Genomic DNA, 27,553 nt, shown 5'->3' with positions numbered 1-27,553 from the left:
TCAACAAGACTTTGAATGTCTTCGTTTTCATATAAATTTAATAAAGAACCAATATATATTGCCTACAGTATGCACCTTCCGTAAATATATATTACTATACATCAGGTAGATTGAGGTAATCAAGAAATGATAATTTTTAGTTCATAAATAAGTTTACATTTATTAAGCACTTAACAAGCATTTTACAGGATTGTAAATAACCAAGTTGAAATAATTGGATATAGTATTATTGACATTAGTGAGAGGTTGCATGAACCCATTTTTATATCACTAAAAACTACTGTTCACGAATGAAATGTTCCAATTCAATGAAAATTCACATTTTCCTCATGTAGATGTTGAAATTATATAAACTAATTTTTATATTATTTCGATTGATTAAAGGTCTCTAATTTTAAAATTGTTGATTATATAATTATAAATTTCAGCACCTGATTCTGTCAATATCTCCCTTTCCATTTACAGCATTCCAATAAAGATTTCACAAAAATCTTCTCGTAGGACATATAAAATTTTATACCTTTCCAAGTCTAATAACAATATACTTGGTTCAAAAATATTCGCTCAAGTAGTAAATGCTTCAACACTCAGATCGAAATGTTGAATTGTTACTAATCATAAATAACGGTGTTTATTTGATTTTTTTTCAAAATTCAAGATTTAAAAGTGAGGAAACTTTTAGAAGAAAAAATTTTCGATCTCAGAAAATAAGACATATTTTTCCAATGGAGTGTATGAAAAAAGAACTATAAGAAATTTTGTTAATCGAACAAAAAACAAATCAAACTATGTGATATGTAAACGTGATAACAGTTCCGATACACCAAATTAAAACGAATAAATTTTCAACTGAAGAAAGTGAAACAATATCAAGTTTTTGTTGTCCATCCCACAAATATTACTTTTTCAGTAATGTTTGTTAGAAGTGCTACAATCAACTAATAAAGTTGATGAAATTTCGTACCTAAATAAATTACATCTAATATTTCTTACAAGACGTTGACACTCATCGCAATCCTCTTTCTTTCTCAAACAACAGATTTTGTTATAATATTAAAAACATAAGCAAATGAGAAAGATGACTAGTACAATTTCATGAATTAATTGGAATACGAGGAAATCAAATGCTTCAGTTGAAATGATTGTTCATGCATATATTTATTAATGAAAAAAAAAGCCTTACCATATGTAAGTAGAGAAAGGAAAGACAAGTTTTATGTGATAAATAAGACATGAGATTATCGACACCTGAGCATTTGGTTTCCAATTAGATGGAACACTTCACATCATTTCAGTCCCTTGATATTTTTATAATGACGCTTTATTGAATTAATTATAGAGTTGCCTAATATTCACATAATATTAAATTATTTAGAATTAAATTGCATGTTCACATAACAAAAAATATCTCGTGTTAAGATATATTTACACCGAATATCTCGAATTTACAAAGAAAGAGAATAAACTAAAATTATCTATATTATTGCTAGTCTTTGATAACTGATGAAAAACAAGGAATAGTTCAATATTGAAGATTTACTTCAAAATTTTTTCATTTTCCAGGGAAGTGTGATCGTGAGCTGAATTCATTCGTATTTTATTATTCTATTAAAATAAAAACTACAAATACAATATATTATAGTCCTCTGGTTGCTACCTTCATGGTTCAATATCACATCTCCCAAGAAATTTTAGCGGCAATCTCTATCATTAAAATTGTGATAACTAGAGCATTTCATAAAGAAATAAAAGATTTTAAAGAATGATTTAACTGTTGTTATTCAGGACAAAGTTGCCATACGGTTGAGTGCTAGTTTGCCACAAATTATTTGAATTCATTGAATCTGTGCTACTGTTTGTTGTATCTATCGAAACTGAATTTGCATTTTTCACTGGGTCGTCTTGTATTCTGGAACAAAGCAGGCAAATAATTATGGTTGCGAGCAATTCAAGAATAATAATTCACAAGAATTTCTGAGTTCTGTTCATTTTAGATCGAATTTATTCAGTTGAAATTTGCACATCGACTACTTGGGAGAACTTTATAAATTAAATATCGTAAGAAATAAAAATTCATATTTACTCTTACAATTGAATAGATGGACACAAAAAACTCGCTTGATACCTACTAATGATAATTCAATAGTCCATAATTTTTGCTAGAATTTCACATTGAAGCTGAGTTACAGTTTAAATGGAAAGAAACATACAATAAGCAATACTACACGAATTTTAGTCGTCAAGCGCAGCACAATCATGCTAATTAGTATTTAATGAAATGATTCATTATTATTAGAAAAAAATAATTATGAAAACAGAAATACTGATAGTAATTTTTGAACTTGTTTCAAGATTTTCATTGAACTATAATGAAAATACAAGAAAATGACTTTTATTCGATAAAAATAGATTCTGTAAGATACTTACATCAAATCCTTCCTCTCATGACACTTTTATGCTAGGATGAAAAATATTTCAACTCAATGTCAATTAATCAAAAAGTTGTAATAAAAAATCAAATACTAAATCGAACAAAGTGTAACCATCGTAGTCACGCTAAATTTCAACTGAATTCTATAAAACTCAATCTATACTTCGAACTAATATTTCTATTATTTACATTGGAAAAAATAAAACAGTATACGCAGGAAATAATAAAAAAAAAACATCTAACTAATCCATTTTATTTTGATATAAAACAGGGGAACAATGAAATCTACTGTCAATTAAATTAAATAGTTAACATTTTTCTACAATACTTTCAACTGAATAGAAACTATTCAAATTCAAATAATTTAACAAAATTAAAAAATTCAAGAAACTGAATACACAATTAGTATTTACAATAAACTAACTAGAAAGACAAATTTACAACATATTTTGTTTTGAATAATTGTTAAATTCGTTTTAGAATTCCCAGAGTATTTAAAATATCAGTACAAGTTGAATGGAAACAGGGAGAAATTTCTTCTAACAATACTCACATATTATCCACTCTTTCTTCCTTGACAATATTAGGTCCATTTTGTTCTTCTATTAACGGCTTAGTACCATTTACTTTATTTTCAGACTTATTTTCACTAGACTCTTCAGAATTCTGTGGGGACAAAAGCAATCCATTAGTAGTGATTATTTTAAATCAAAAATACATATGTACAAATATATATGTTGAATGAAAAAAATACGCATCTGAAAGTCCAGATAAAGAACCTACGAATAATATAAATTAGTTATTCTATGAAAAAAATATGATGGTTGCATTTTGATGAAATTAGAAGAAATTTATAAGAAAATTAGTTCAGAATCAACACAAAAAAAGAGAAGTAATTGTTGTTTCACCTAAGAATGAAGATAATAAATATAATATTCATTGAAATATAGTTCCACAAAATTATTTTCCTAGATGATAACGTTTCGTGAAAGATTATAATAAATGAAATCCTAAAATTTGTTGAGCTCCTTTCACATACCTGCTGATTATTTGTATTTTGTTTTCCCCTAGTTCGCAACATAATTGCCTCAACACGTTTCCTACGAGCTTCTCTTTCTTTTTCCTCTTTGATTAAGCGCTCCTGCTGCTCAGCCTTTTGCTTTTCTGCTTCTAACCTTGCTTTCCTATCAGCTTCTTCTTTGAATGCTTTCAATCGAGCTTCTTCCTCTTTACGCTTTTGCTCTTCCTCTTCTCTCCTCTGCGCTTCTTGTATAGCCTAAGCAGAGAAGCAATTATTATTTATTCAGAAACATCAAAACGTATTACATATTTCGACAAGATGTGACACCAAGGAATGATCTACAGAATGAAGAAACTCGAAGAATTTCTGTCTTCTAGAAAACATAAGTAATTGAGTAAATAATGTCTGTATGTTAATATATGGAATTAATTTCAAGGTATTCAGACAATTTTTCAATTCTGGAAAAAGTACCTCCAACGAGGAACCATACTAACACTCGATTCAAGGATTAGTGGTTCCTCGTTGCGGAGAATCTTCAGCTTCCTCGGTGGATTAGTTTCTGCCAACTGATATCTTTTAATTCAAAAATCACCAAATGATACTTATGGAAGTATTCCATTTATTTCCACAAATAAAAAGTCTTACCTCATTGAGACGTTGTTCTTCTGCTGCTCTTTGAGCCTCAATCAGCAACCTTACTTGTTCTTCTTCTTGTCTTTGTCTTTCTAATTCAGCCTTCTGCTCTGCTTCAACCCTTAGTCTTTCTTGCTCAGCTTTTCTTGCAGCCTCTTCTTTAGCTAATCGCCTCCTTTCAGCAATGGCAGCTTTAGCTTCTTCTTCGGTACTTATTTTCGCTTTGATCATTGAAGCTGTCATTTCACTGCTGATCTGCGACGTTGACATTTCTTTGCTAACATTAAGTTCATTATAGACTGATGAGGTCATCTCCTTAGTCTGAGATACTGTTGTTTCTCTATTCTCAACTAAACTAGTTGTTAAAGTTGTCTCGACATTATCAACTGCTTTCTCTGACATTTTGTTATCTGTGACTTTGGTATCAACAACTTGAGGTAGGTTTTCATTTTTATTTACAATAATTTCCTCGATCTGGGCTAGATTGCTATGTGAATCGGTTTCAGTTTTATTTTCTATAGGAATGGACGTTTTGCTTTCAATTTCTGTCCTGCAATAAGAAAATGGAACAATCAAAATACAGGACGACCAATTTTGAAAAAAAAAAAAAGCACTGAAATAACAGCTTGAGGAAAGTCTGGATCAAAAAATGATACTTAGTCTTTAGGAGTTACTTACTGTTGTGCTGATGCAGAAGAAATCCTTTCTTCAGAATCGATATTCAAAAGATCATCTGTTACCACCTCCTGTGCTGGCTTCGACTCGACAGTGGCCTCTAAATTCTTTTGCGCTTCAGCAGTTGGAGCGCTATCAGGCGGTTTTTTATGTGCTTCCCCAACATCACCATTAACCTTTCTCTCGATTACACTAATAATCTCAGTAGCAGTAGGAGAGACTAAAGACTTAGGTGTGTTTTCTCCAGTGGAAGGTTTGCTTTTGGATACTCTTTCTGTCGATTTGGTTATGGACTTCCTCTTGGGCAAAGGTGGTTTAGTTACATCCAATTTCTTATCCTGATTCACGGAAACACCTGTTACTGCGATACTGGCAGGCCTTGGCTTGCGTGGACCAGACATGGGCCGGTGTCTGACACTAACCGAACTAGTTACACTTGTTGTGCTCTGATGGCTCATCGAACTGCTTGGCCTAGATGACGCTACATGAAAAAAAAAACAGGATATTGTAGAAAGCATATTCATTTCAATGAGAAGTTGTTATCGAGATAAAATTCAACAAACGGAATTCGGAGAACAAAATCTTTCAGGATATTATCGTGTTTGTATGCACTGTTGTTTAAACAATAATACTTCATTATCAGATTTATTCTTATTCTTGTTCTTCCAAGTCCAAGTTTGTTGAAAAAAATTACCATTACTGTTACTGGATTTAAGCCAAGCAATTAATTGATACGAAACATATGTACAAAATAATTACATATCAAACAAACTCAACAAGTGAGAAGCACTATTAGCAGATCTTTTAAAACTTCACACATATCTGTAAAACAACATGCAATAATGTAGGATAAAAAGCTGAAGCCACCACCATTTCCAAAATAAAAAATTCAACCTTGTTCACCATGATGAAGCGACAATATGAGAAGCTCAAAAATACCAACATGTACCTTATCAATAAACTTCGATATCATATCTTAACGACAACTTGCAGCGAAGGATATTAGCATAAAAATACCTTAATCATATACCACCAATCTTAGTAAATCAAAGGAAGGATCCTAGCAACCTAAACCATAAGTTGAATCACATTTCCTGGACATAGCTGGCGATCACTTAAGTTCAAACTAAAAAAGCACAATTCAATGAAACAGTTTCGTCAAGCTCAGTGACAAAGATTTCTCCCGAAACGTGGAACTAAAAAGTTTCCTTTTGTTTCTTTAGTTTCCGACATTTATTTAAATGATCGCAAGCAGTTGAGATAGATCGAAAGCTGGTGGAACGGTACCTAAAAACCTTAGCTGCCAAATTAGAGGGTAATCGAAAGCTGTTCAATAGGTCTGCGAACTTGGACCATTGGATGAAGTATCAATTATCCCCTCTAGTCCTATAAGAGTTCTTATCGGAAATAGCCAATTTTAGGTTGAGAGAACTTCAGAAATCATATTAGAGATAAGAGAATATCTCAGTTTAGTTAGTATTCGGAACACTAATGTCACCGATTTATATGTCATCTGTCGAATTTGTGATAAAGGAAACAGTTCTGCCAACCAACATTTTTCAATGCAAAAATCACTAAACGATATTTATGGAAATATTCCATTAATTTCGATAAAAATTTAGTGAATTAGAGGAAATAAAATAATTTATAATACCCGTATAGAAGGCTCATTCTAAAATTTGCCAATCCGTGGCTCATTTCTTAATTTTGTACTGGTGGAAGAATAATTATTCTCAACCTTCTACCATCCAGATGTGGAAATTTATTGTTATTTTCAAACTTGAGGGTTTCTGAGAGTCTAGCACTTCACAAATAATCGATTGTGTAGCCTTCGCTACCAACCTAAAGACCTGATCCCATACAGGGAGTGTAAAAAGTTCACCCAATGGTCCAGAGATGTCGCAAACACCACTAGAGAACACGAGAGAGAGGGGGAATGGATCCAGAAGCCCAATGGGGGGACGTACCATCGCTGGAATTAGATGAAGCCTGCATTTTGCTTTGACGTAGCTGCGTAGCCCTTGTGGTGCGCGGCATGATAACAGGCCCATAAGATAGCAGATCCATGCTCCTGCTATCCGATTTGTTCAAGTTTTTCCTGGGCTGCAGCTGAACAGGCCGTGTCTTACTGACAGCTAGATGACTCATACTAAGTGTAACGGAAGACTGGTGGTAGGAACGGTGGGATAAGGGTCTGAAGGACATGTCTGATTCATTCAAAGCAGGCAAATCAGGCCTCTGTCTGGGTTTAGCAAGCTGATCTAACCGTGTCATGGAATAAGCCCTACCTGGCGAGTGACTAAGTGATTTTCGTGACGCATTACTTAGTGAATCTCTAGATGGAATTGTGGGCATTAGATCTGTTCTACGACGACCTAGGTAACCACTCGCGCATCCAGCAGGCGTGGTCGGTAGGCTACCTATAAAAACTGGGATATAACATACACATCAACCAATTAAACAATAATATCATGCAAACAACTCAATATTTATAAATTGGTGGATTCCGTGTGTTTCGCATCTTAAATGCATAAATAACATTCATTGCAAATAAAAAAAACACTGCCCGCTTTTCAAATAATTTGTTCATTTCACATTCAACTCCTCTAGAGGATAAATGAAGCTATCCAACACAGCCAAAATAGAAACTGTGCACTAGAGCAAGTTCAAAACACGAGAATTACTTGGATTACATTAACTCCTTCTTAAAATTTACAATGGCTTGAACAAACTAACAGGCCAATTGAAAAGTCCCCAGTCTACCATGGTAAAACAGATTTTTCTTGGGAAAATTCGATTTTATTATTCAACATAGTTGCCTTCGAAGGCGATACAGCTATTATAGCGTTCTTCCAACTTTTGAATTCCATTTTTTTTGTACGATTTGTCTTTAGCTTCAAAATAGGCCTAAGTTTCGGCGATTACTTTTTCATTGGTGCTTAATTTCTTTCCAGCGAGCATTCTTTTGAGCTCTGAGAACAGGAAAAAGTCGCTGGAGGCCAGATCTGGCGAATACGGTGGATGCAGAAGCAATTCGAAACCCAATTCATGCAAGTTTGCCACTGTTTTCATTGATTTGTGACACGGCGCATTGTCTTAATAAAACAGCACCTTTTTTTTAAAATGAGGCTGTTTTTTAACGATTTCATCCCTCAAATGATCCAATAACGCGGTATAATAATTGCTGTTGATAGTCTGGCCCTTTTGGAGGTTATCAATGAATATTATACCTTGCGCATTCCAGAATACTGATGCCATAACCTTGCCAGCTGACTGTATTGTTTTTCCTCGCTTTGGATTCGGTTCATCGTGTGCAGTCCACTCAGCTGACTGTCGATTGGACTCCGGAGTGAAATGATGGAGCCATGTTTCATTCATTATCACATATCGACGCAAAAATTCAGGTTTATTGCACTTAAACAGCTTCAAACACTGCTCAGAATCATTAACACATTGTTGCTTTCGATCGATTGTGGGCTCGAGCGGCACCCATTTTGCACACAGCTTTCGCATGTACAAATATTCATGAATGATATGATTTACACGTTCAAATGATATCTTCACAATGTCTGCTATTTCGATCAACTTCACTTTACGGTCATTCAAAATTATTTTGTGAACTTTTATGATTTTTTCGTCGGTGACAGCATATTTTGGGCGTCTACTGCGTACGCCGTCTTCGGTGCTCATTTCACCACGTTTAAATTTAGCATACCAATCAACGATGGTTGATTTTCCTGGAGCAGACCCCGGAAACTCTTCATCAAGTCAAGATTTTGAAGGTTGCAACTAACTAAAAATCATACAAATTTAATACTAGCACCGCCATTTGTGCATCAGACTGGGGCCTTTTCAATTGGCCTAATGCAAACAAATACTAAATATCAATTTAAATTTTTTTCAGTGTAATATCGATTGACACAGAAGTTTCATTTTGAATAACCCGCTGTCACTTTTAGACATTTAGGAATTAAAAACTACACCATTACTGCAAAATTTTGCATACACAGTTCGTAAAACTAAGGCACTTTTGGGTTGTCGTGAAGAACTATTAGAAGATCGGTAAAACTTAAATAAGTGAATTTGTGAGATGGGACACTCAAGATTCCAGTGTTCTAAAAACTATAGAATTGCATCCTAGTAATTCTAGTGTTGCAAAAAAATTCCAGAAGATACTATCTACCAGAAAAACACTTATAAATGTAACGAACGATATAATCCTGATTACGGTGTTGACTTACTCTCTCCTGCCCTCTCAAGGCCACCGGCTGAAGTTGCCCGTTTTTTGCTACTGTTTTCTATATCCCTCTCTGTGCCCCTTCTGGTCAAGGAGGAACTGTTGGAGTATGTTGTTATGTTCTGCGTCGAGGTGGCGCGCCTGTGGCCCCAGAACGATGGGGTTATGTCGTTTGGATCCAGGTTGCGTGGTGTTGACGATCCAAATGCGAATACCAGACTTCGTTCATTGCGTTTTTTCGTTTCTAATCTGGAATTGATCAAGAAATTAAAAATGGGCTAAAACATACACACAAACTCAGTTTTCACAAGAGATTGAGGCAATTCTAAGACTATCTAGGGAAGGTACGGCAATGAGGGAATTGGGAAGCATAGAGCCAGATCCTCCCTGATCACTTTCATACCATCAGGGAGCCTTTCCATTGGAAAACCTTCACTATACCATACTAAGAATTAAGCTTACATATCATCGATTCGAAAATGGTATTGGAGTGCCGAAGGGAACTTAACGAAATAGGCAAGAATTACAAGGTCTGTTTAGTCTGGCATCCCGGTCACTCAGGAATTAAAGGAAATGAAGAGGCCACCATACTTGCCAGAAAAGGAGCCCAAACTCCTTTCGTTGGCCCAGAATCTTTCTGTGGTATATGCAAATAACCTACAAGAAAGTTTCAGACAAAGGAAAAACAGAAAGAGAAACACTCTGGTGGAATCTAACTGGGTTGGTCATACCAAAAAAGTGAAAAATGATTTAGTTTTTCATAAACGTCTTATAGACCATCAAGGTGAATCACCCTGTATAATCTTGAAGAGATTGCGTTTGAGTCCTCAGGATTGAATTACCAGACAGTTATTGAACTTTGAAAACATCACAATCCTTCTAAGTTTGGACTCAAGCAATGATTTTTTTTCTTGTAATATTTTGTTATGTAATGTTGAACGAACCTATTCTCCCGTTGTTGATTCCTCCTCAAGATCGATTCTAGTCGATCTCTCTCAGCCTCGTTAATTGCCTTTTTCCTCTCCTCTACCTGCTGGCGTCTGATATCTTCTTTTATCCGCATTTCTTCCAGCCTCTGCCTACGTTCTTGTTCTTTCTGTTCTTTGAATCGTTGTGCTGCAAAAGCTTGTGCTTTAATTTCTTCCAGTTTCCTCTGTCTCTCCTCATTCTGCTTTTCTTTAACGATTTTTAATCTCACATCTTTGTCAACTGCAATCAGAAAACAACATTTATACATTAAAAAAAAAACATTGACCTATGGCAATAAAATGTGCTAGGTTTTAATTCGAAGTAGAAGATATCACAAAAAAAAAAAAAACACAAATTGAATGCGATTCGCTAGAGATGCAGCAGAAATTCTTGTTGCATTGCTTCATTCATTAGTTATTCATTCGTTAACATTACAACCTCTATGACGCATCAAATTTATACGTTTAACTCTGTTGCATCGTTAGAATTCTTTTCCGGGGTAACAAATGTTCAAATGAAGGATGAAAGAATTGATTTCAATTGACTGACGATGTTCAGTTGTATCAATCGTATCGTAAAAATGACGTATTCTATGAAAGTGCAATTGATTCGAAATATCTTCCGTAATCTAGTCGAAATGACCTTCAAATTATTAAACAAATCATTCCGCTTTTGGTCTGTCATGCATAGTTATAGAATATAGATGCAGTGTTGACCAATTTTCACCATTTTAAGATGTTGTAATTGTATAAATTCCATAAAGTATTGTGACGTTATTTTATATCGATAATATTGCAGGATTTGAGCAATTTTTTTAATAGAGTCGTTAATAGAATACACCTGAAAGCCATCATACTTATGACAAGGGCGTAGATCTTTTTTTTCTTGGGAGGGAGTAATCGAAAAACTTTTTTTTAAGACAACGTTTACTCATATCTGTAATATGAGAAAGGAAGGTTTGATAACGAAGTTTGAACCGAATTATTATTATTATTACGAAGGAAAATGAGAGAATCTTTGGATAATTTTAATAATAAAGTGGCCCATAAACATGAGCGCGCAAACGCTTTGTTTTTGAGATACAGGGTGTGTCTTGTAGTCCTACTTTTTTGTGCTGCTTAACCAGTTTACCAAATCTTTATTAATCTTCGCTACAGAGTTGATAAATAAGTACCAAAATAAATACCTAACAAATTTATTTATCACAGCTACCTAACTGAATCTTTATAATAATTTGGATTTTCCTGAGAATTACTAGAGAGCTGTTTAAATTTTTTTCTCGAAATCGATTGCAGATACGACAAAACTACAACAAACCAAAAAGTATAGTACTGAACCAAATTTCCTTTTTATTTTTTCAAACTACCAGTGGTTCACAAAAAAAAATTCTGGAGGAAAGAAACGGGCACCCTCCAGAAAAAATTCCCCCTGTAGATTTGCATTCAAAATCAGGATATCACATGATGAAAACTTTGAATTGGAATATATATGCCAATTCAAGTTAAATATCTTGTGAAGGGAAGGTGCTATGAGAGAAAAACTCGAACTTTAACACCTGTATCTCTAAAAACAAAGCGTTTGCGGACCCATGTTATAGGAATTTTTTGTTGAAATGATCCGAGAAATCTGTCATTTTCATTTGTACCTCCAATTTAGGAACACCCTGTAGATATAGTCAATTCAAAACTGATGCCTTCACAAATAAATTGCAATTTGAATGAAACACAATAAATTGTACAACACAGCCCAGACAATTTTTCGATGCGAATAACTCAGTTCAGTTCTTTGACAACTACAATGTTGAAATTTTGTGCCGAGAATGATACAAAAAACCGAAAACAACAGGTAAGTGTATATCGATGACGAATGCAAAAATTACAGATGACAAATAAGGGGCGATGCCGAGAAAGCGGATAGATAAAGGAAAATAATAAACCTCGGAGAAAGACGAGCTCGTAGTACAATAAAAGTACTCATCTTGAGAGCGATAATAAACTCATAAACCGTAATGGGGTCCGATTTTTTACTGACGTGTCGATTTCAAAGGAAAGTAAAATGAGTATTATTGGTTCATATTATGGAAGAATTTTCATTTTTCGTCTTTGAGAGAATTTTGAAATTTTATATATTGGAAATCATGGGGAGGGGGGTTATTACCACCAGTACCCTCCTATTTCTACGCCCTTGACTTATGACTCGCTGAAGTAACAAAAAACACATTAAATTTCGAACTAACATGAAGAATATCCCCAGCAGACTCATCAATTGTGAAAATTTACCGGTACAGCAGGTTGAACGTGGAGAATATTCAAATTACCTCCAGTTCATTATGGTTGATCGACATCAACACAACAAGAAAAACATGGAAATGTTGCAGAGGTGTTCTGGAAAAATGGGTGTGTTCGATTTAATTCGCTCTAACAGGATCGATGCAAAATAATCCTTGCTGATGGCAATTCCAAGCTGACCTCAATCGAAAATTTCCTACATTAATTTTGAAGAACCATATCACTACTTTTTTCTTTTTCAAATTTTTTAACGGATAAAAAAAATTAGTCAACTTCTTCTTATCTGATGATCCTCTGAACTTCAGAATTTCTTTTGGAGATTTTGTTTACTGTTTTTTTTTTGGGTAATCCCACGAAGGTCCTAAGGAATGTCAAGACGCAACATTTATTTAAAAATAAAATGTAACTATGATTACCCGTACAGGGTGAACAAATTTCTGTTTTAGCACTACAACTTTAAAACCAGAGGTGATAGACAAAATTTGACACCCCGTTCTCCTTTTCTGAGAAACTGGCAAGGAGAGTAGTATAAAATGATAACAAAGCAGCATTCCTTGGCATCAGGATCCTACGATTGAAATCTTATAAATGTTCACTTTCGTGCTGGAATATCCTGAAATTTCTAAATATCTTCCTCATACTTAAAGAAAAAACTAAATAACTGGAATGATATATCACAAACCAATGTCCCTATGGTTTTTTAAATCCTCTCACATCCCATAATATCCTAGCATGTATGAAAATAAATATTTCGATAAATATTAAAACAAATCCAATTCTAGAAATTCTCGATAAGTAATATTCTATTCAGCATCTTCGTAAAAAAGCATTTTCTCATGTTATAAATGGATTTTTTTCAATTTGATTCGTGGCTGCTACACTGAATTGATCTATCTTAGTTCGAAAAAATATCAATTCATTTCGAAATAAAAAAGTCAAGGATTCACAATAAAAAAAAACATTTTTTGGGAACTGGAGATCACAAAATCAGGAAATTGAGATAGTTTATAAGTTTATAGCAATAATGATACTAAATAGGTACATTTTTTTTTACTGTTAAGTCTTAGCTCTTATAGTTTCGGATTTTGAATTTTTGAATATACAAGGTGTTCCTAAATTGGAAGTACAAGGTGGGCAATGTTTTAGCACTACAGCTTATAAACCAGAGGTGATAGACAAAATCTGATACCCCATTCTAGGTCTCTTTTTTTTTGAGAAACTAACAAGAGTGGTATTCATTTTTGGCCACCTTCTTTTGTTTTCGAGTTATAAGCGAAAATGGGATTCTGGTCATTCTATTATTTATATACAAACCATACGATGTTATATATTTTTGAAATCCGAAAAATAAAGCTTTCAAAAAATGACACAGAAATCTAGTGTTCCTATTCAAGAAAAATTAACATTGGTCCATAGCTTGGTAATTAAAAATCTTGTAAAAAGACGAACACGCCACTGGATTCTACGTAAAAAAGTGCCTATATAATAAATAATAATACACTGCTGATTTCCACAAATTTTGTGGAAATCAGCAGTGTATTATTATTTATTTAAAATGAATTTCCATCAAGTGAAGACCGAATCAATCAAATATTTGCCTATATAATGTTTTAATTTCAGAGCTCTATCATCAGTATTAACGGAGATATTTTTTTTTCGATATAGCCATTTTTCCAATTTTCGCTTATAACTCGAAAACAAAGGGAGGTGGCCAAAAATTGATACCACACTTGTTAGTTTCTCAGAAAAAGAGAACAAGTTCTCTTGGTGCAAAAGTTGTAGTGCTAAAACAGTAGTACATAAAAATCCGACAAATTATTGGATCTCTCGAATTCCGTAAAATTGACCAACATAAACCGTTGTATGAATTAAACCAATTAAATCAGAATCTAGGCTAAAACAATATTAAACACCGAATTAATTCATCGAACACAGATAACTACCACAATCAAACGAAAAGAAATAAAACATAAAGAACCGAATTTCAAATTGAATAACTATCTCACCTCGAATTTCTTTTTCAGCTCGTTATGATCCGATTTTAATTGGCGGCAAAACAATTAACAATTCGTGCTCTTCACCGATGCGTTTTTAAAACATGCGGCCGTGGCCATCTAGACTAGAACTGAGCTGAAGAAAGCACGAAGAGCGCCGTTGAAAAATTTCACTTTCACGGTTATACTGGAGCAAATCGGGAATTTTTAACGGTAGCTGGTTACATCAAGTACGAAGAAAATTAGATTTTGATGAAAGCCAAGCCATTATTTGAACAGCCCAAAAAAAAAAAAATTATAATAACTACAACGATATGTAACGTGAGTCGAAAAAAAAGGATTAGTTCCAGTTTTGGTCTATTATCTGAGGAATCCCACTCTGGTACCTCAGACTAGTATGGTCTCATTTTGAGTGAAATTTTATTTCAATTTATGCATCCACAATTAATGCATATTCCAGCTTTTTCTCACTATAAGAGGCAATGCAATTAAAACCTAGAGCAAGCTGTATAATCTGATCCAGATGTTTTAAAGGCTAGAAATCAAAGTAAAACTTTGTAAACATAGCAACTTCAGAAAAAATGTACCTCTAGAGGCCAGAATATACAAGGAAAGTACAGGGTGTACCCAATTCCATGCTTACTGAAAGCATCTCGAGAACTATAAGACTTGGAAAAAAAATCTGTAAGGACCCCCTATCTCTTTTTTCGAAATAATAAGATATCTTGATTTGTTCTATCGGGGGATCTTCTCTTATCTCTAAATCTTATATTAGGTCAACTGAAAAGTCCCCGGTCTGATGCACAGATGGCGGTGCTAGTATTAAATCCATATGATTTTTAGTTAGTACCAACCTTCAAACGATACGTGTCAAAATTTGACAGAATTGCGACTATTAGTTTGTGAGATATTGCGTTGTGAGTGTAGCTACTTTTGTTATTTGAAAAAAGATGGAAAAAAAAGAATTTCGTGTGCTGATAAAATATTGCTTTTTGAAGGGAAAAATACAGTTGAAGCAAAGTCTTGGTTTGATGAAGAGTTTCCGGGGTCTGCACCAGGAAAATCAACCATCATTGATTGGTATGCTAAGTTCAAACGTGGTGAAATGAAGACGGCGAACGCAGTGGAGGCCCAAAGACGCTGTCACCGACGAAAAAATCAAAAAAGTTCACAAAACAATTTTGAATGACCGTAAAGTGAAGTTGATCGAGATAGCAGACATTGTGAAGATATCATCTGAACGTTTACATCATATCATTCACGAATATTTGTACATGAGGAAGCCGTGAGCTCACAATCGATCAAAAGCAACAACGTGTTAATAATTCTGAGCAGTGTTTGAAGCTGTTTGAGTGCAATAAACCAGAAAATTTGCGTCGATATGTGACAATGGATGAAACATGGCTACATAATTTCACTCCGAAGTCCAATCTACAGTCAACTGAGTGGACTGCACACGATGAACCGAATCCAAAGCGAGGAACAACACAACAGTCAGCTGGCAAGGTTATACCATCAGTATTCTGGGATGCGCAAGGTATAATATTCATTGTTACCTCCAAAAGGGCCAGACCATCAACAGCAATTATTATATAGCGTTATTGTATCGTTTAAACAATGAAATCGTTAAAAAAACGTCCCCATTTCAAGAAAAAAAGGTGCTGTTTCATCAAGACAATGCGCCGTGTCACAAATCAATGACAACAATGGCAAGATTGCGTGAATTGGGCTTGAATTGCTTCTGCATCCACCGTATTAGCCAGATCTGGCCCCTAGCGACTTTTTCCTGTTCTCAGACCTCAAAACAAAGGTCGCTCGAAAGAAATTCAGCCCCAATGAAGAATTCATCGCCGAAACTGGGGCCTATTCTGAAGTGAAATACAAATCGTACTACAAAAATGGTATCGAAAAGTTGGAAGATCGCTATAATCGCTGTATCGCCCTCGAAGGCAACTATGTTGAATAATAAAATCAAATTTTGCAAAAAAAAAATGTGTTTTACTATGGTAGACCGGGGATTTTTCAATTGTCCTGTTATAGTCCTCGAGATGCCTTCAGTGAGCATCCAATTTGGAACACGCAGTACCACATTGAAGAAAAAATTCCACTTCGATATCACAGAAATTATGAGAACCAATGAATGAATAAGTTGTCACTTTAACATTTGTTATCTGGTTTATTCAAATCAGATGTCACTATGTTGACATCTTACACATGAATGGAGAGAAAAACATCTCAATGGAAATATAGACCTTTAAATTCGGAGCAAAATCTTGTTACATTTCCGGAATATCAGATTCCAAGATTACCATAAAACATCTTGGAACGATTTCAGAGAGTTAATAATCGAACAAAATACCTTTGAATATTGCAGAAACATTCAGTTACGCAACGGAATTCTACGTGGTATTTTCAAAGGAATTCACAATTTCCCAATTGCTACAACAAAACTAGTCCAGTTTTTTTGTTGTTGTCGGTTTCAATATCAGACACAGAGTTTCAGGAGTGATAACAAGGCTCGAAGCTCAAGGAAGTGCCACTGTGAAGATAATCTACTACCCAAAGCCTCTCCCAAGAACTCAGAACTGATAATAGAAACATGACTAATAAATTTTTTTATCGCGATAGGTATGCACATTTCGCGGTAAATGAATCACGTCCACTTAGGTGTCCCGAGATAAAGAAAAAAACGATCAAATCCGCACGTTCCAAGAACTTACCCACACGATTCGCCCGCAAGGTCTTATTTACCGCCAGCACCTTCCTCAGATCCCTGCTGCTGACATTTTCCGACGCCAATGTGCTGACCAGAATGGCCCTAAGTTCGATCAGGGAATCGCCCATCGCGGTCCGTGGTGTTCACGTGCATATTAGATCGTTCCAATGACAACAGCAACACGCTCAGCTATGCTCGAAACACGGACTGCCGACCCAGGCCATTTAGAGCCTTCAAAGAGATAAATAAATTGGAAATTAATCGATGTGTGTGCTGATCGGAGTGACGAACATCGACAACTGTTGCGCTTGCAAGTTTTGAGAGGCACGCATCGAACCGCGCGAAAGCCCGACGTAGACTGACTGGACTCTGAATTTTATATATTTGTTACACCGACTTGTATCAACACCGCGACGTACTTGCTCCAACCAAATTTACGTCACACCTTATCTACGCCTATGTATTCTCCATGTACCACAATACCCGGCGTCCCTAGTTTAAACAACAACAAAAAAATTAGCGAATTTCACGATAAAATACTTACATGATATGGTATGAATGGTTTTGGGATATAGTAACAGGCCAATTGAAAAGTCCTCGGTGCACACATTTTTTTGGCAAAATTCGTTTTTATTATTCAACATAGTTGCCTTCGAGGGCGAAACAGCGATTATAACGATCTTCCAACTTTTCGATGCCCTTTTTGTAGTACGATTTGTCTTTCGCTTCAAAATAGGCCTCAGTTTCGGCGATTACTTCTTTATTGGCGCTAAATTTCTTTCCAGCGGGCATTTTCTTGAGGTCTAAGAACAGGAAAAAGTCACTGGGGGCCAGATCTGGCGAATACGGTGGATGCAGAAGCAATTCGAAGCCCAATTCATGCAATTTCGCCATTGTTTTCATTGATTTGTGACACAGCGCATTGTCTTGATGAAACAGCACATTTTTTTTCTTCGTATGAGAACGTTTTTTAACGATTTCATCCTTCAAATGATCCAATAACGCTATATAATAATCGCTGTTGATAGTCTGGCCCTTTTGGAGGTTATCAATGAATATTATACCTTGCGCATTCCAGAATACTGATGCCATAACCTTGCCAGCTGACCGTATTGTTTTTCCTCGCTTTGGATTCGGTTCATCGTGTGCGGTCCACTCAGCTGACTGTCGATTGGACTCCGGAGTGAAATGATGGAGCCATGTTTCATTCATTATCACATATCGACGCAAAAATTCAGGTTTATTGCACTTAAACAGCTTCAAACACTGCTCAAAATCATTAACACATTGTTGCTTTCGATCGATTGTGGGCTCGCGCGGCACCCATTTTGCACACAGCTTTCGCATGTACAAATATTCATGAATGATAAGATGTACACGTTCAAATGATATCTTCACAATGTCTGCTATCTCGATCAACATCACTTTACGGTCATTCAAAATTATTTCGTGAACTTTTTTGATTTTTTCATCGGTGACAGCCTCTTTTGGGACTGCGTTCGCCGTCTTCGGTTAACATTTCACCACGTTTAAACTTAGCAAACCAATCAATGATGGTTGATTTTCCTGGTGTTGAACCCGGAAACGCTCCATCAAGCCAAGATTTTGCTTCAAATGTATTTTTTCCCTTCAAAAAGCGATATTTTATCAGCACATGAAATGCTTTTTTCCATCTTTCTTTAAATACTGAATTTGAATACTGGCTACTGCATTATATTTTGTTTATTTAGAAGTCACGTACAGGCTCACGCCTCTGTGACTATATGTTTATACCCTGTAGCTTACAGAATAAACCATTTTATTATTATTATTATCTTTCTTTAAATGAGAAAAGTATAGAATATTCTATACTGTCATATCCTAGTGATTTTATGTGACGATACCATCTATAATATTCTATATTCTAAATTGTTTAATGGTTATGGTTCGATCAGACTGTTTCATAATATTGGTATTTTATTGATGCCAACTTGAATATTCCTTATATCTATACTAGTGATGATACTATATAGAATATTCTATACAGTCATATCCTAGTGATTTTATGTGACGATACCATCTATAATAATCTATATTCTAAATATTCTAATGGTTATGGTTCGATCAGACTGTTTCATAATATTGGTATTTTATTGATACCAACTTGAATATTCTTATGTAGTATATACTAGTGATGAGACTATATAGAATATTCTATCAGTCATATTCTAGTTATTTTATGTGTTGATTCTATAAATAATATTCTGGTTCACAATAGTGATGCCAATAAGAATATTCCCCATATAGAATATTCCATTATGTCCTTTTTCTACTGGTTGCGATGTGATCAAATTGAATAGAATATTCTGCACATTATTAAACGTATTTATAAATGTAAATACTACCCAACGAAAAACCTGAGGAAACTCCACATAAACAAAGGTTAAAAAAGCAATTTTAGATAATTGAGATAACGTTCCAAGTTCACCTAAATCGACCTTTGGTTACCGCAGATCGAAATAATGAATAATATCGAAATTAAAACTAAAACGAACATTCTAGATGGACAGTTTGCAACTGACAAAAACGAAAGTTTGGAATCCGAAGAATCCATATGCACAAACATAAATTAAAGGGTCCTGGACTAAAATAGCGCATACCACCAATTTTCCGGTGTGTCAACGCTAAAGAATCCGTATTGCATTCTACGAAACTCACACATAAATGACACTAATGAATCGTCGGAAAATCGTTCCAGAAAATACTTCGACGGAAGGCAGAAACAAAGGAAATTCCCGAACGGGTTTGGACTTGGATTGCAAGCCTGGAATAAAATAACAACAAAACAATTTAAAAGAGGTAATATTCACCGTCGTACAGTAAATCTTCCATGGATCCAACGATGGCCAGGGAACGAAATAAAATGAAGTGTTCACAATTCACTAAAACGTATTCTGTCGAATTTCTAAATCCGGTCAAGTCACAATTCGGTAAATTCGTCGTACAGTAAGCTGTGTATGACTGAGGCGCTTTTTCAAGAAGCAGACCGAACTTTAAATATAGATGCTGATGGTTCCTGTGCGAAGGATAAAACGCGCCACTAGTGAAACGCTGAGATATTCCGAATACATCTGATTAACGTGGCGGCGATATGTTCTCATTGAGAAGTGCCGAGATAATGCAAACACTAAAGCCAGGTTCGAACTAGACTGATGGGACATACTAGAGACGACAAAAAAAAATTTGTGGAAGACGTTATGTTAGTATCCGGTCTTTTATTGATCCGTTACCAGAATAGCATTCGATACTTTGTTGTTTCCACTTCCGAAATTCATTTTAAAAACAACGAAAGTCACTAGGCTTCATCAAATTAATATTCGTGTAATTTTTTCATGAAATCACCAAACTGTTGTCATTTATCACTTTTCTGCAACAACTGTCTTGAGGAAACGAAAAAAAAACATATGAAAATAATACCTGAATGTTCGATTTTCCGCTTTCGATATATTCCATTATACAGGGTGATTTATAAATAGATATCTTAACTTTATGAGCGAATTCCAAAAATAAGAATAGTTTATCATATAGATTTTCCTTGAATTATAATCTCCTATCAAGATATCAGGCAAATTAAAAAGTTTCCGGTCTGATGCACAGATGGCGGTGCTAGTAGTAAATCCATGTGATTTTTAGTTAGTACCAACCTTCAAACAATACGTGTCAAAATTTGACAGCAGTCCGACCATTAGTTTGTGAGATATTGCGTTGTGAGTGTAGCTACTTTTGTTATTTGAAAAAAGATGGAAAAAAAAGAATTTCCTGTGCTAATAAAATGTTGCTTTTTGAAGGGAAAAAAAAACAGTTGAAGCAAAGTCTTGGCTTGATGAAGAGTTTCCGGGGTCTGCACCAGGAAAATTAACTATCATTGAGAGGTATGCTAAGATTAAACGTGGTGAAATGAGCACCGAAGACGGCGAACGCAGTGGACGCCCAAAAGAGGCTGTCACAAACGAAAAAATCAAAAAAGTTCACAAAATAATTTTGAATGACCGTAAAATGGAGTTGATCGAGATAGCAGACATTGTGAAGATATCATCTGAACGTGTACATCATATCATTCACGAATATTTGTACATGAGAAAGCTTTGTGGTTGCCGCGCGAGCTCACAATCGATCAAAAGTAAAAACGTGTTAATGATTCTGAGTGGTGTTTCAAGCTGTTTAACCGAAATTTTTGCGTCGATATGTTACAATGGATGAAATATGGCTCCACCATTTATCCAAACGACAGTTAGCTGAGTGGTCTGCACACTATGAACCGAGTCTAAAGCGAGGAAAAACACAATAGCCAGCTGGCAAGGTTATTGGATCAATATTCAGGGATGCGCAAGGTATAATATTCATTGATGATCTCCGAAAGGACCAGACCATCATCAGCGATCATTATATAGCGTTATTGGATCGTTTGAAGGATGAAATCGTTAAAAAACGGCCCCATTTGAAGAAAAAAGTGCTGTTTCATCAAGACAATGCGCCTTGTCACAAATCAATGAAAACAATGGCAAAATTGCATGAATTGGGCTTCGAATTGCTTCTGCATCCACCGTATTCGCCAGATCTGGCCCTCAGCGACTTTTTCCTGTTCTCAGACTCAAAAGAATACTCGCTGGAAGAAATTTAGCGCCAATGAAGAAGTAATCACCGAAACTGAGGCCTATATTGAAGCGAAAGACAAATCGTACTACAAAAATAGTATCGAAAAGTTGGAAGAACGATATAATCACTGTATCGCCCTCGAAGGTAACTATGTTGAATAATAAAATCGAATTTTGCTGAAAAAATGTGTTTTACTATGGTTGACCGGGGGCTTTTCAATGGGCCCGTTATATCAATCCATTCAAAAGTTCTGAGGCAATTAGTGTAAAGGGTTAAAGATTTCAACCCCTCATAAGTACAGTAGGGGATTGGAAAATTTGTATTTTTGGATAAGAAATCAACTCCCAAAGTAAAAGCTTTTATCAAAGAATCGCCCTGCATATCAGCCTCAACCCTAGATCTTTCTTGTACAGACAATTAAATTTGACCAGAATTCTCCACCAATGAATCGAACAGCAACTTTTTCTACTTGGAAAAAAACCAAATGCCTGAGCATTATCTAATTCGAACTCAACACTTTTGTTTACTGATGACCTACACGTTTCTATTGATCTCCAAGTGTAAACTTCGAGCGTAATTTTTTCATTTCTAAATCAACAGTAGTGTAAACGATCATTTTCTGTTGTATTCGAGACTAAACATTAACTACTCCGTACAAGAATGCGACTTTAACGTAAAATAAGAAAAGCCAGTTATAGTTGGAATATCTAAACATGTTCAAGATAAGGTAACGATCAAAAATCGGCAAGCCGAATCCAAGAAATGTATCTCGTTATGCACTGATTCCCACGTCTGAGAATACCTCTAATGAGTTGATTGATTTACTCCTAAAGTGCTGTACCACAGGCTACTCATTAATTCCTAACAAAGTCTGAAGACAACATCAGAAAACCCCTGCCTTATACGCGCTCAATGGGTGGTTGATCTGGAGATCGAGGTGGCCACAACAAAATATTCAAATATACCAACTATATCCGAATATTCATTACTTAAAATAATTTAAAATCAAATTGCTGAGGAAAGTACAGCTCTGCATTGGTTAATCTTGAATTGAAAAGATTAAGTGACATCACAATTGGAGTTAAAGCGGTATATTGTACAACAATAAAAGAGGCTTTTTGTTTATTTTTTGATTACGCGGTTGATTTTGATCGTGTTAAATTTATACCTCGTAGTTACCAAATGATAGATGCAAATTTCACGTATTATGAGAAATACACTCCCCAAATAGACAAATAATTTTAAATCAATAAAATTCGCCTCGTCATTTGAAATGCTCGAACTGCGTATACGATATTTTTTTTAATAAATAGAGCTTCGATGGAATTTGCCTAATGAGGAAGCATAATCTAGTGCTCGAGTTAGTAACGAATAGATTCTCCTCCTTGAACAAATTAAATAATCATTTCCAATTGCGGTTGACAAATTGATGAATCAGAAGAGAACAAAACACAGGACGAACTATTCGATAGCTGTTCGAAAAATTGCATTCGCACGATTGTGGGAGAATATGAAAAACTGAATGGAAAAAATAACCAAATTTGTCTGATCTGATAACCCTTCGAAACGCTAAATATCAGACCAATTGAGAAGTTTACTTTAGTGAAACACATTTTTTTTGGCAAAATTCGATTTTATTATTCAACATAGTTGCTTTCCAGAGCGATACAGCGATTATAGCGATCTTCCAAATTTTCGATACCATTTCTTTAGTACAGGAAAAAGTCGCTGGTGGCCAGATCTGGCGAATACGATGGATGCAGAAGCAATTCGAAGCCCAATTCATGCAATTTTGCCATTGTTTTCATTGTCTTGATGAAACATCACCTTTTTTCTTCAAATGGGGCCGTTTTTTAACGATTTCATCCTTTAAACGATACAATAACGCTATATCATAATCGCTGTTGATGGTCTGGCCCTTTTGGAGGTAATCAATGAATATTCTAACTTGCGCATCCCAGCATACTAATGCCATAACCTTGCCAGCTTACTGTAGTGTTTTTCCTCGTTTTGGATTCGGTTCATCGTGTGCAGTCTACTCAGCTGACTGTCGATTGGACTCCGGAGTGAAAAGATGGAGTCATGTTCCATCCATTGTCACATATCGAAGCAAAAATTGAGGTTTATTACACTTGAACAGCTTCAAACACTGCTCAGAATCATTAACACGTTGTTGCTTTTGATCGATTATGAGCTCGCGCGGCACCCATTTCGCACACAGCTTTCTCATGTACAAATATTCGTGAATGATATGATGTACACGTTCAGATGATATTTTCACAATGTCTGTGCTATTTCGATCAACTTCACTTTACGGACAATCAAAAGTATTTTGTGAAACTTTTTGATTTTTCGTCGGTGACAGCCTTTTTTTGACGTCCACTCGTTCGCCGTCTTCGGTGCTCATTTCACCACGTTTAAACTTAGCATACCAATCAATGATGGTTGATTTTCCTGGTGCAGACCCCGAAAACTCTTCATCAATCCAAGTTTTTGCTTCAACTATATTTTTTTCCTTCAAAAATCAATATTTCAACAGCACACAAAAATTTTGTTTTCCATCTTTTCTCAAAGAACAAAAGTAGCTACACTCACAACGCAATATCTCACAAACTAATGGTCGGACTGCTGTCAAATTTTGAACGTATCGTTTGAAAGTTGGTACAAACTAAAAATCATATGGATCATCATCTGTGTATAAGACCGGGGACTTTTCAATTGGTCCAATATCTTCCTTATTATTTTATACAATTTTTTGTCACTTTGCATTTCTCATTTTTTTTAATGGTATGGTATGGCCTTTCAAGGATATGAGACCACTAACGTTGGATGAAGTCGTGCATAACTGAACACGCTATCGAACGGTCAATTTGATATCACACATGTCGTACAGCTATTTTTTGACCGGTAACGGCTATAAAACCGCTTTGCACACCATAAAAGAACCATTTCATAAATCAAGCTTCATTATGTATTATCGAAAATTGATTAAATAATAATTTCATAATAGCGTAAACAATTTTGATTTATTCTTCGAGAAACAAACCATCAGAAATGGAATTTTGATACCTGATAAACGGTATTAATTAGATATAAAATAATCGAAAAATGCACTACAAGTATTTTACACTTCCAATATACCTATATCTGAATAAATTTGTCCTAGTGTTTATCACGAAATTATTCAAATCATTACAAAAAGAATACACCGACAAATTCAAAACGCATTGAAGCCTTTTTGTAAATTTTGGTAGGTTCAATATTATATTTCTGATCCAGAGGAATCAGGTGTACTGATAAATATTACAATATTAATCCTCAAACCTACAAACACGTTTATGACCAAAACTACTTTCATTCATAAATTGAAGACACCTTAAACTAGGTATGCAACCTTAAATACATCTGGTTACATGTGACTTGAGAAACCTAAAATACTTATATTGAACATAAGTATAAATTATCTTCGAATATTAGTCACGACCATGCAACTGGTTAAAGACAAGTCAACTCAATCAAAAAAATCTGTTAGATACTCATTTCATCAACCGATAGTAAATTACAAAAACAAGCATTTTAGCATTCCTTCAACAGAAGTATCCTTGCTGTTCAATGAAACTATTTCAAATTGCAAAACGTCAATATTAAATTTCATGAAACCAATATTTCTCAACAGGGAATATCCGAAGACATCAATACACCTTCCTCACTTCCGATAGTTAATTAAATATGCTGTACATGTAGCGTTTGTTGAACTTGACTCAATGAATGGAATATTGACGTTGAAGGTTTAAGATTCTGTTATCTACAATAAGGAAAAACTTCAATCCAACAATGGAATGAATGGGATTTGATAATTCAATGTTTTCAATCGATTTCTTTGATTTCTCGGGTTACCTCATACACTTATCAAGCATTGTTATCTATTAGGTTTAAAAACTATTAGTATCGTAGGTAATCAAAATATTGTATTTTGTTGAGGTAATTATCTACAACAGAAAAAGTTTGGTTACTTCACAATTTAAGCTCATTCTTAAAAACACTCACCAGTGTTCTCATCTTCGAAGGGATGACAGTCTAAAATGAGAAGAAAGAAATGAATACGCACAAAATTCTACTGTCCGAAATCTTCCTAATGGATCTCTCACTTGTTAAGGGCGTATATGTTTTCTCACATCAAATTAAAAAATTAGACCTATCTTGCCAAATCGAATGACATAACAATTTCAATTCAGTCTAACACATCAATTGGTATGCTGGAAAAAGGATTCTGAAGACTGATGTATTACTATTTACTATCATAACATTTACAATGTATTGTAATATTGTTTAACCAATTCAGAACTGATCTCTGTATGAACTTCGAACAACTGTCAATGGACCTTCAGTCCCACCTTGATATACTAATAGTAATCATCTAAAATTGAATGAAAATAATTACCACCCAAATTGTACTTGAAATTCTCATCATAGAAGATCATTTGACCTTCAAAAGAATTGCAAGCTCAATTGAAATTTAGTAAGGTAACTTCCTCAGCATCTCAACATGATTCTGGACATGGATAGATCATTTTTGCCCCAAAATTCATGACTAAACCCATACATTCATATTTTGAAAGGCTTTACTACAACTTTCAAAGGAATTTCTAACATTTTTAGCGTTATTTTATGTAAATAGGGAGTGTTATATATTGGAACCTGTTTAGAACTTCCGAATTTATCGAGGAATACCATTAGAAAAATAATAATAGCAGTTCTGATTAGAATACATACAGCATCTCAATTAACCATTTGAAAAGTTGCCTCAAGAAACAGACAACATTGATTGAGCCAATAATTGGATTATTCGTATTATTCCAAGAAATGGGATATGCTAATAGACAAAAATGAGAAAACATCAAAAATTCAAGCTAGAAGCAGCACAGAATTGATGACAGTCAACAATTGGAGTGTGGAAAATTAATTTTGGATATTGAGTATCACCTACTAGGCACTTTCAATTGAGATTTTTAGGACCCCATTTATTGTCGCGTAGGAGTCTGAATCAATTAACTCAATTGTTAATTTATACAGCAGATGGTAATGAATTTTACTTACATAATAAGTTTAAAGAAATACTGACGTAAATTTGAGAGGTACCTTCTATCCAAAAAATGACACTTCACATATTTGAGCAAAAATTATAGCATACCTTTTGATTTTAGCTGTCTGGTAGGGGTTTCACTTTTTTCCGCCATTCTACTCAATAAACTTATAAACACCGAGGGTTATTTCTAGGAAAATACGCAATGAATCACAAAAATTACGGCAGACCTGTATACACACACAACACACCTTGTCAACTTAGATTTTACATTGACAAGATATAATACTCATCTGCGAAAACAGATGTCGCTAGGCCTTGACAGTGCGGAGATAATGCAGATGACTGAACTACTAAAAAATTCGTGGAATGTCACCGCAATACCGTGTATTCGTCATAGAAATTAATTAATGAAAATTCTATGCATTCAGTTTGCCGGGTAAATCAAAATTTTAAATTGTGCGCGGGTATTTTTCGAATTGATAATATTTGGTTCCCGCAAGAAAGTAATTGACTCTTTTATTCAACATATCACAGCGGGATTACAATAATATTAGGAATTACGTGAATTGATATGAATATGGAAGTATTAATTCAATCATTTGTCAATATAGTTAATTTTTCAAGTTATCGGCAATCATATTTTTTTATAATCTATTTATTATAGTCGTCTATTTCATCTGCATTTTCCAAAAAAGCCTTTTGGCTTTTTTCTTGAATTATTTTCTCCAAGCACTCTCAAATACTAAATTCCTTATAACTAATTCTTCATACTATCTGCTTATTCCACTTGAATCTTATCAATTTTCCTCTACTCATATTCAGTAAACTCTGAGACACTAAAATGTTTTGCATAATTATGTATCTTTGG

The 27,553-nt window shown here is 34.7% G+C and overlaps 1 protein-coding gene across 10 annotated transcripts; it reads right to left on the bottom strand.

The window, feature by feature from the left end:
- Window positions 1–133: 133 nt before the first annotated feature.
- Window positions 134–26,971, bottom strand: LOC123686722 (ensconsin). Of its 10 annotated transcripts, none has more exons than XM_045626968.1 (10): window positions 26,791–26,971; window positions 25,647–25,676; window positions 9,942–10,206; window positions 9,002–9,246; window positions 6,728–7,180; window positions 4,764–5,241; window positions 4,098–4,635; window positions 3,471–3,707; window positions 2,985–3,097; window positions 134–1,909 (listed from the first exon to the last, which is right to left on the bottom strand). In XM_045626968.1, exons 1-10 carry the CDS (start codon window positions 26,834–26,836, stop codon window positions 1,768–1,770), a joined length of 2,547 nt encoding a protein of 848 aa, XP_045482924.1. In that variant the 5' UTR covers window positions 26,837–26,971; the 3' UTR covers window positions 134–1,767. The 10 variants fall into 10 exon arrangements, with proteins under 10 accessions (XP_045482924.1, XP_045482929.1, XP_045482925.1 ...); XM_045626973.1 differs by having other exon boundaries at window positions 7,049–7,180; window positions 26,791–26,969; XM_045626969.1 differs by lacking the exon at window positions 25,647–25,676 and having other exon boundaries at window positions 26,791–26,970.
- Between the last annotated feature and the right edge of the window lie 582 nt (window positions 26,972–27,553).

The sequence above is a fragment of the Harmonia axyridis genome, chromosome X, assembly GCF_914767665.1.
Source record: "Harmonia axyridis chromosome X, icHarAxyr1.1, whole genome shotgun sequence".
Classification (NCBI taxonomy): domain Eukaryota; kingdom Metazoa; phylum Arthropoda; class Insecta; order Coleoptera; family Coccinellidae; genus Harmonia; species Harmonia axyridis.
This window is presented reverse-complemented; position numbering and strand designations above follow the sequence as displayed.

Excerpts from the sequence above, each read along its gene's own strand:
- LOC123686722 (XM_045626967.1), bottom strand. The coding sequence starts at position 17,092 with ATGGGCGATTCCCTGATCGAACTTAGGGCCATTCTGGTCAGCACATTG. Across the intron at positions 10,207-16,968 it reads CTTGCGGGCGAATCGTGTGG|TTGACAAAGATGTGAGATTA; the intron begins GTAAGTTCTTGG and ends TTCTGATTGCAG. Across the intron at positions 7,181-9,001 it reads CCTTGAGAGGGCAGGAGAGA|GTAGCCTACCGACCACGCCT; the intron begins GTAAGTCAACAC and ends CAGTTTTTATAG.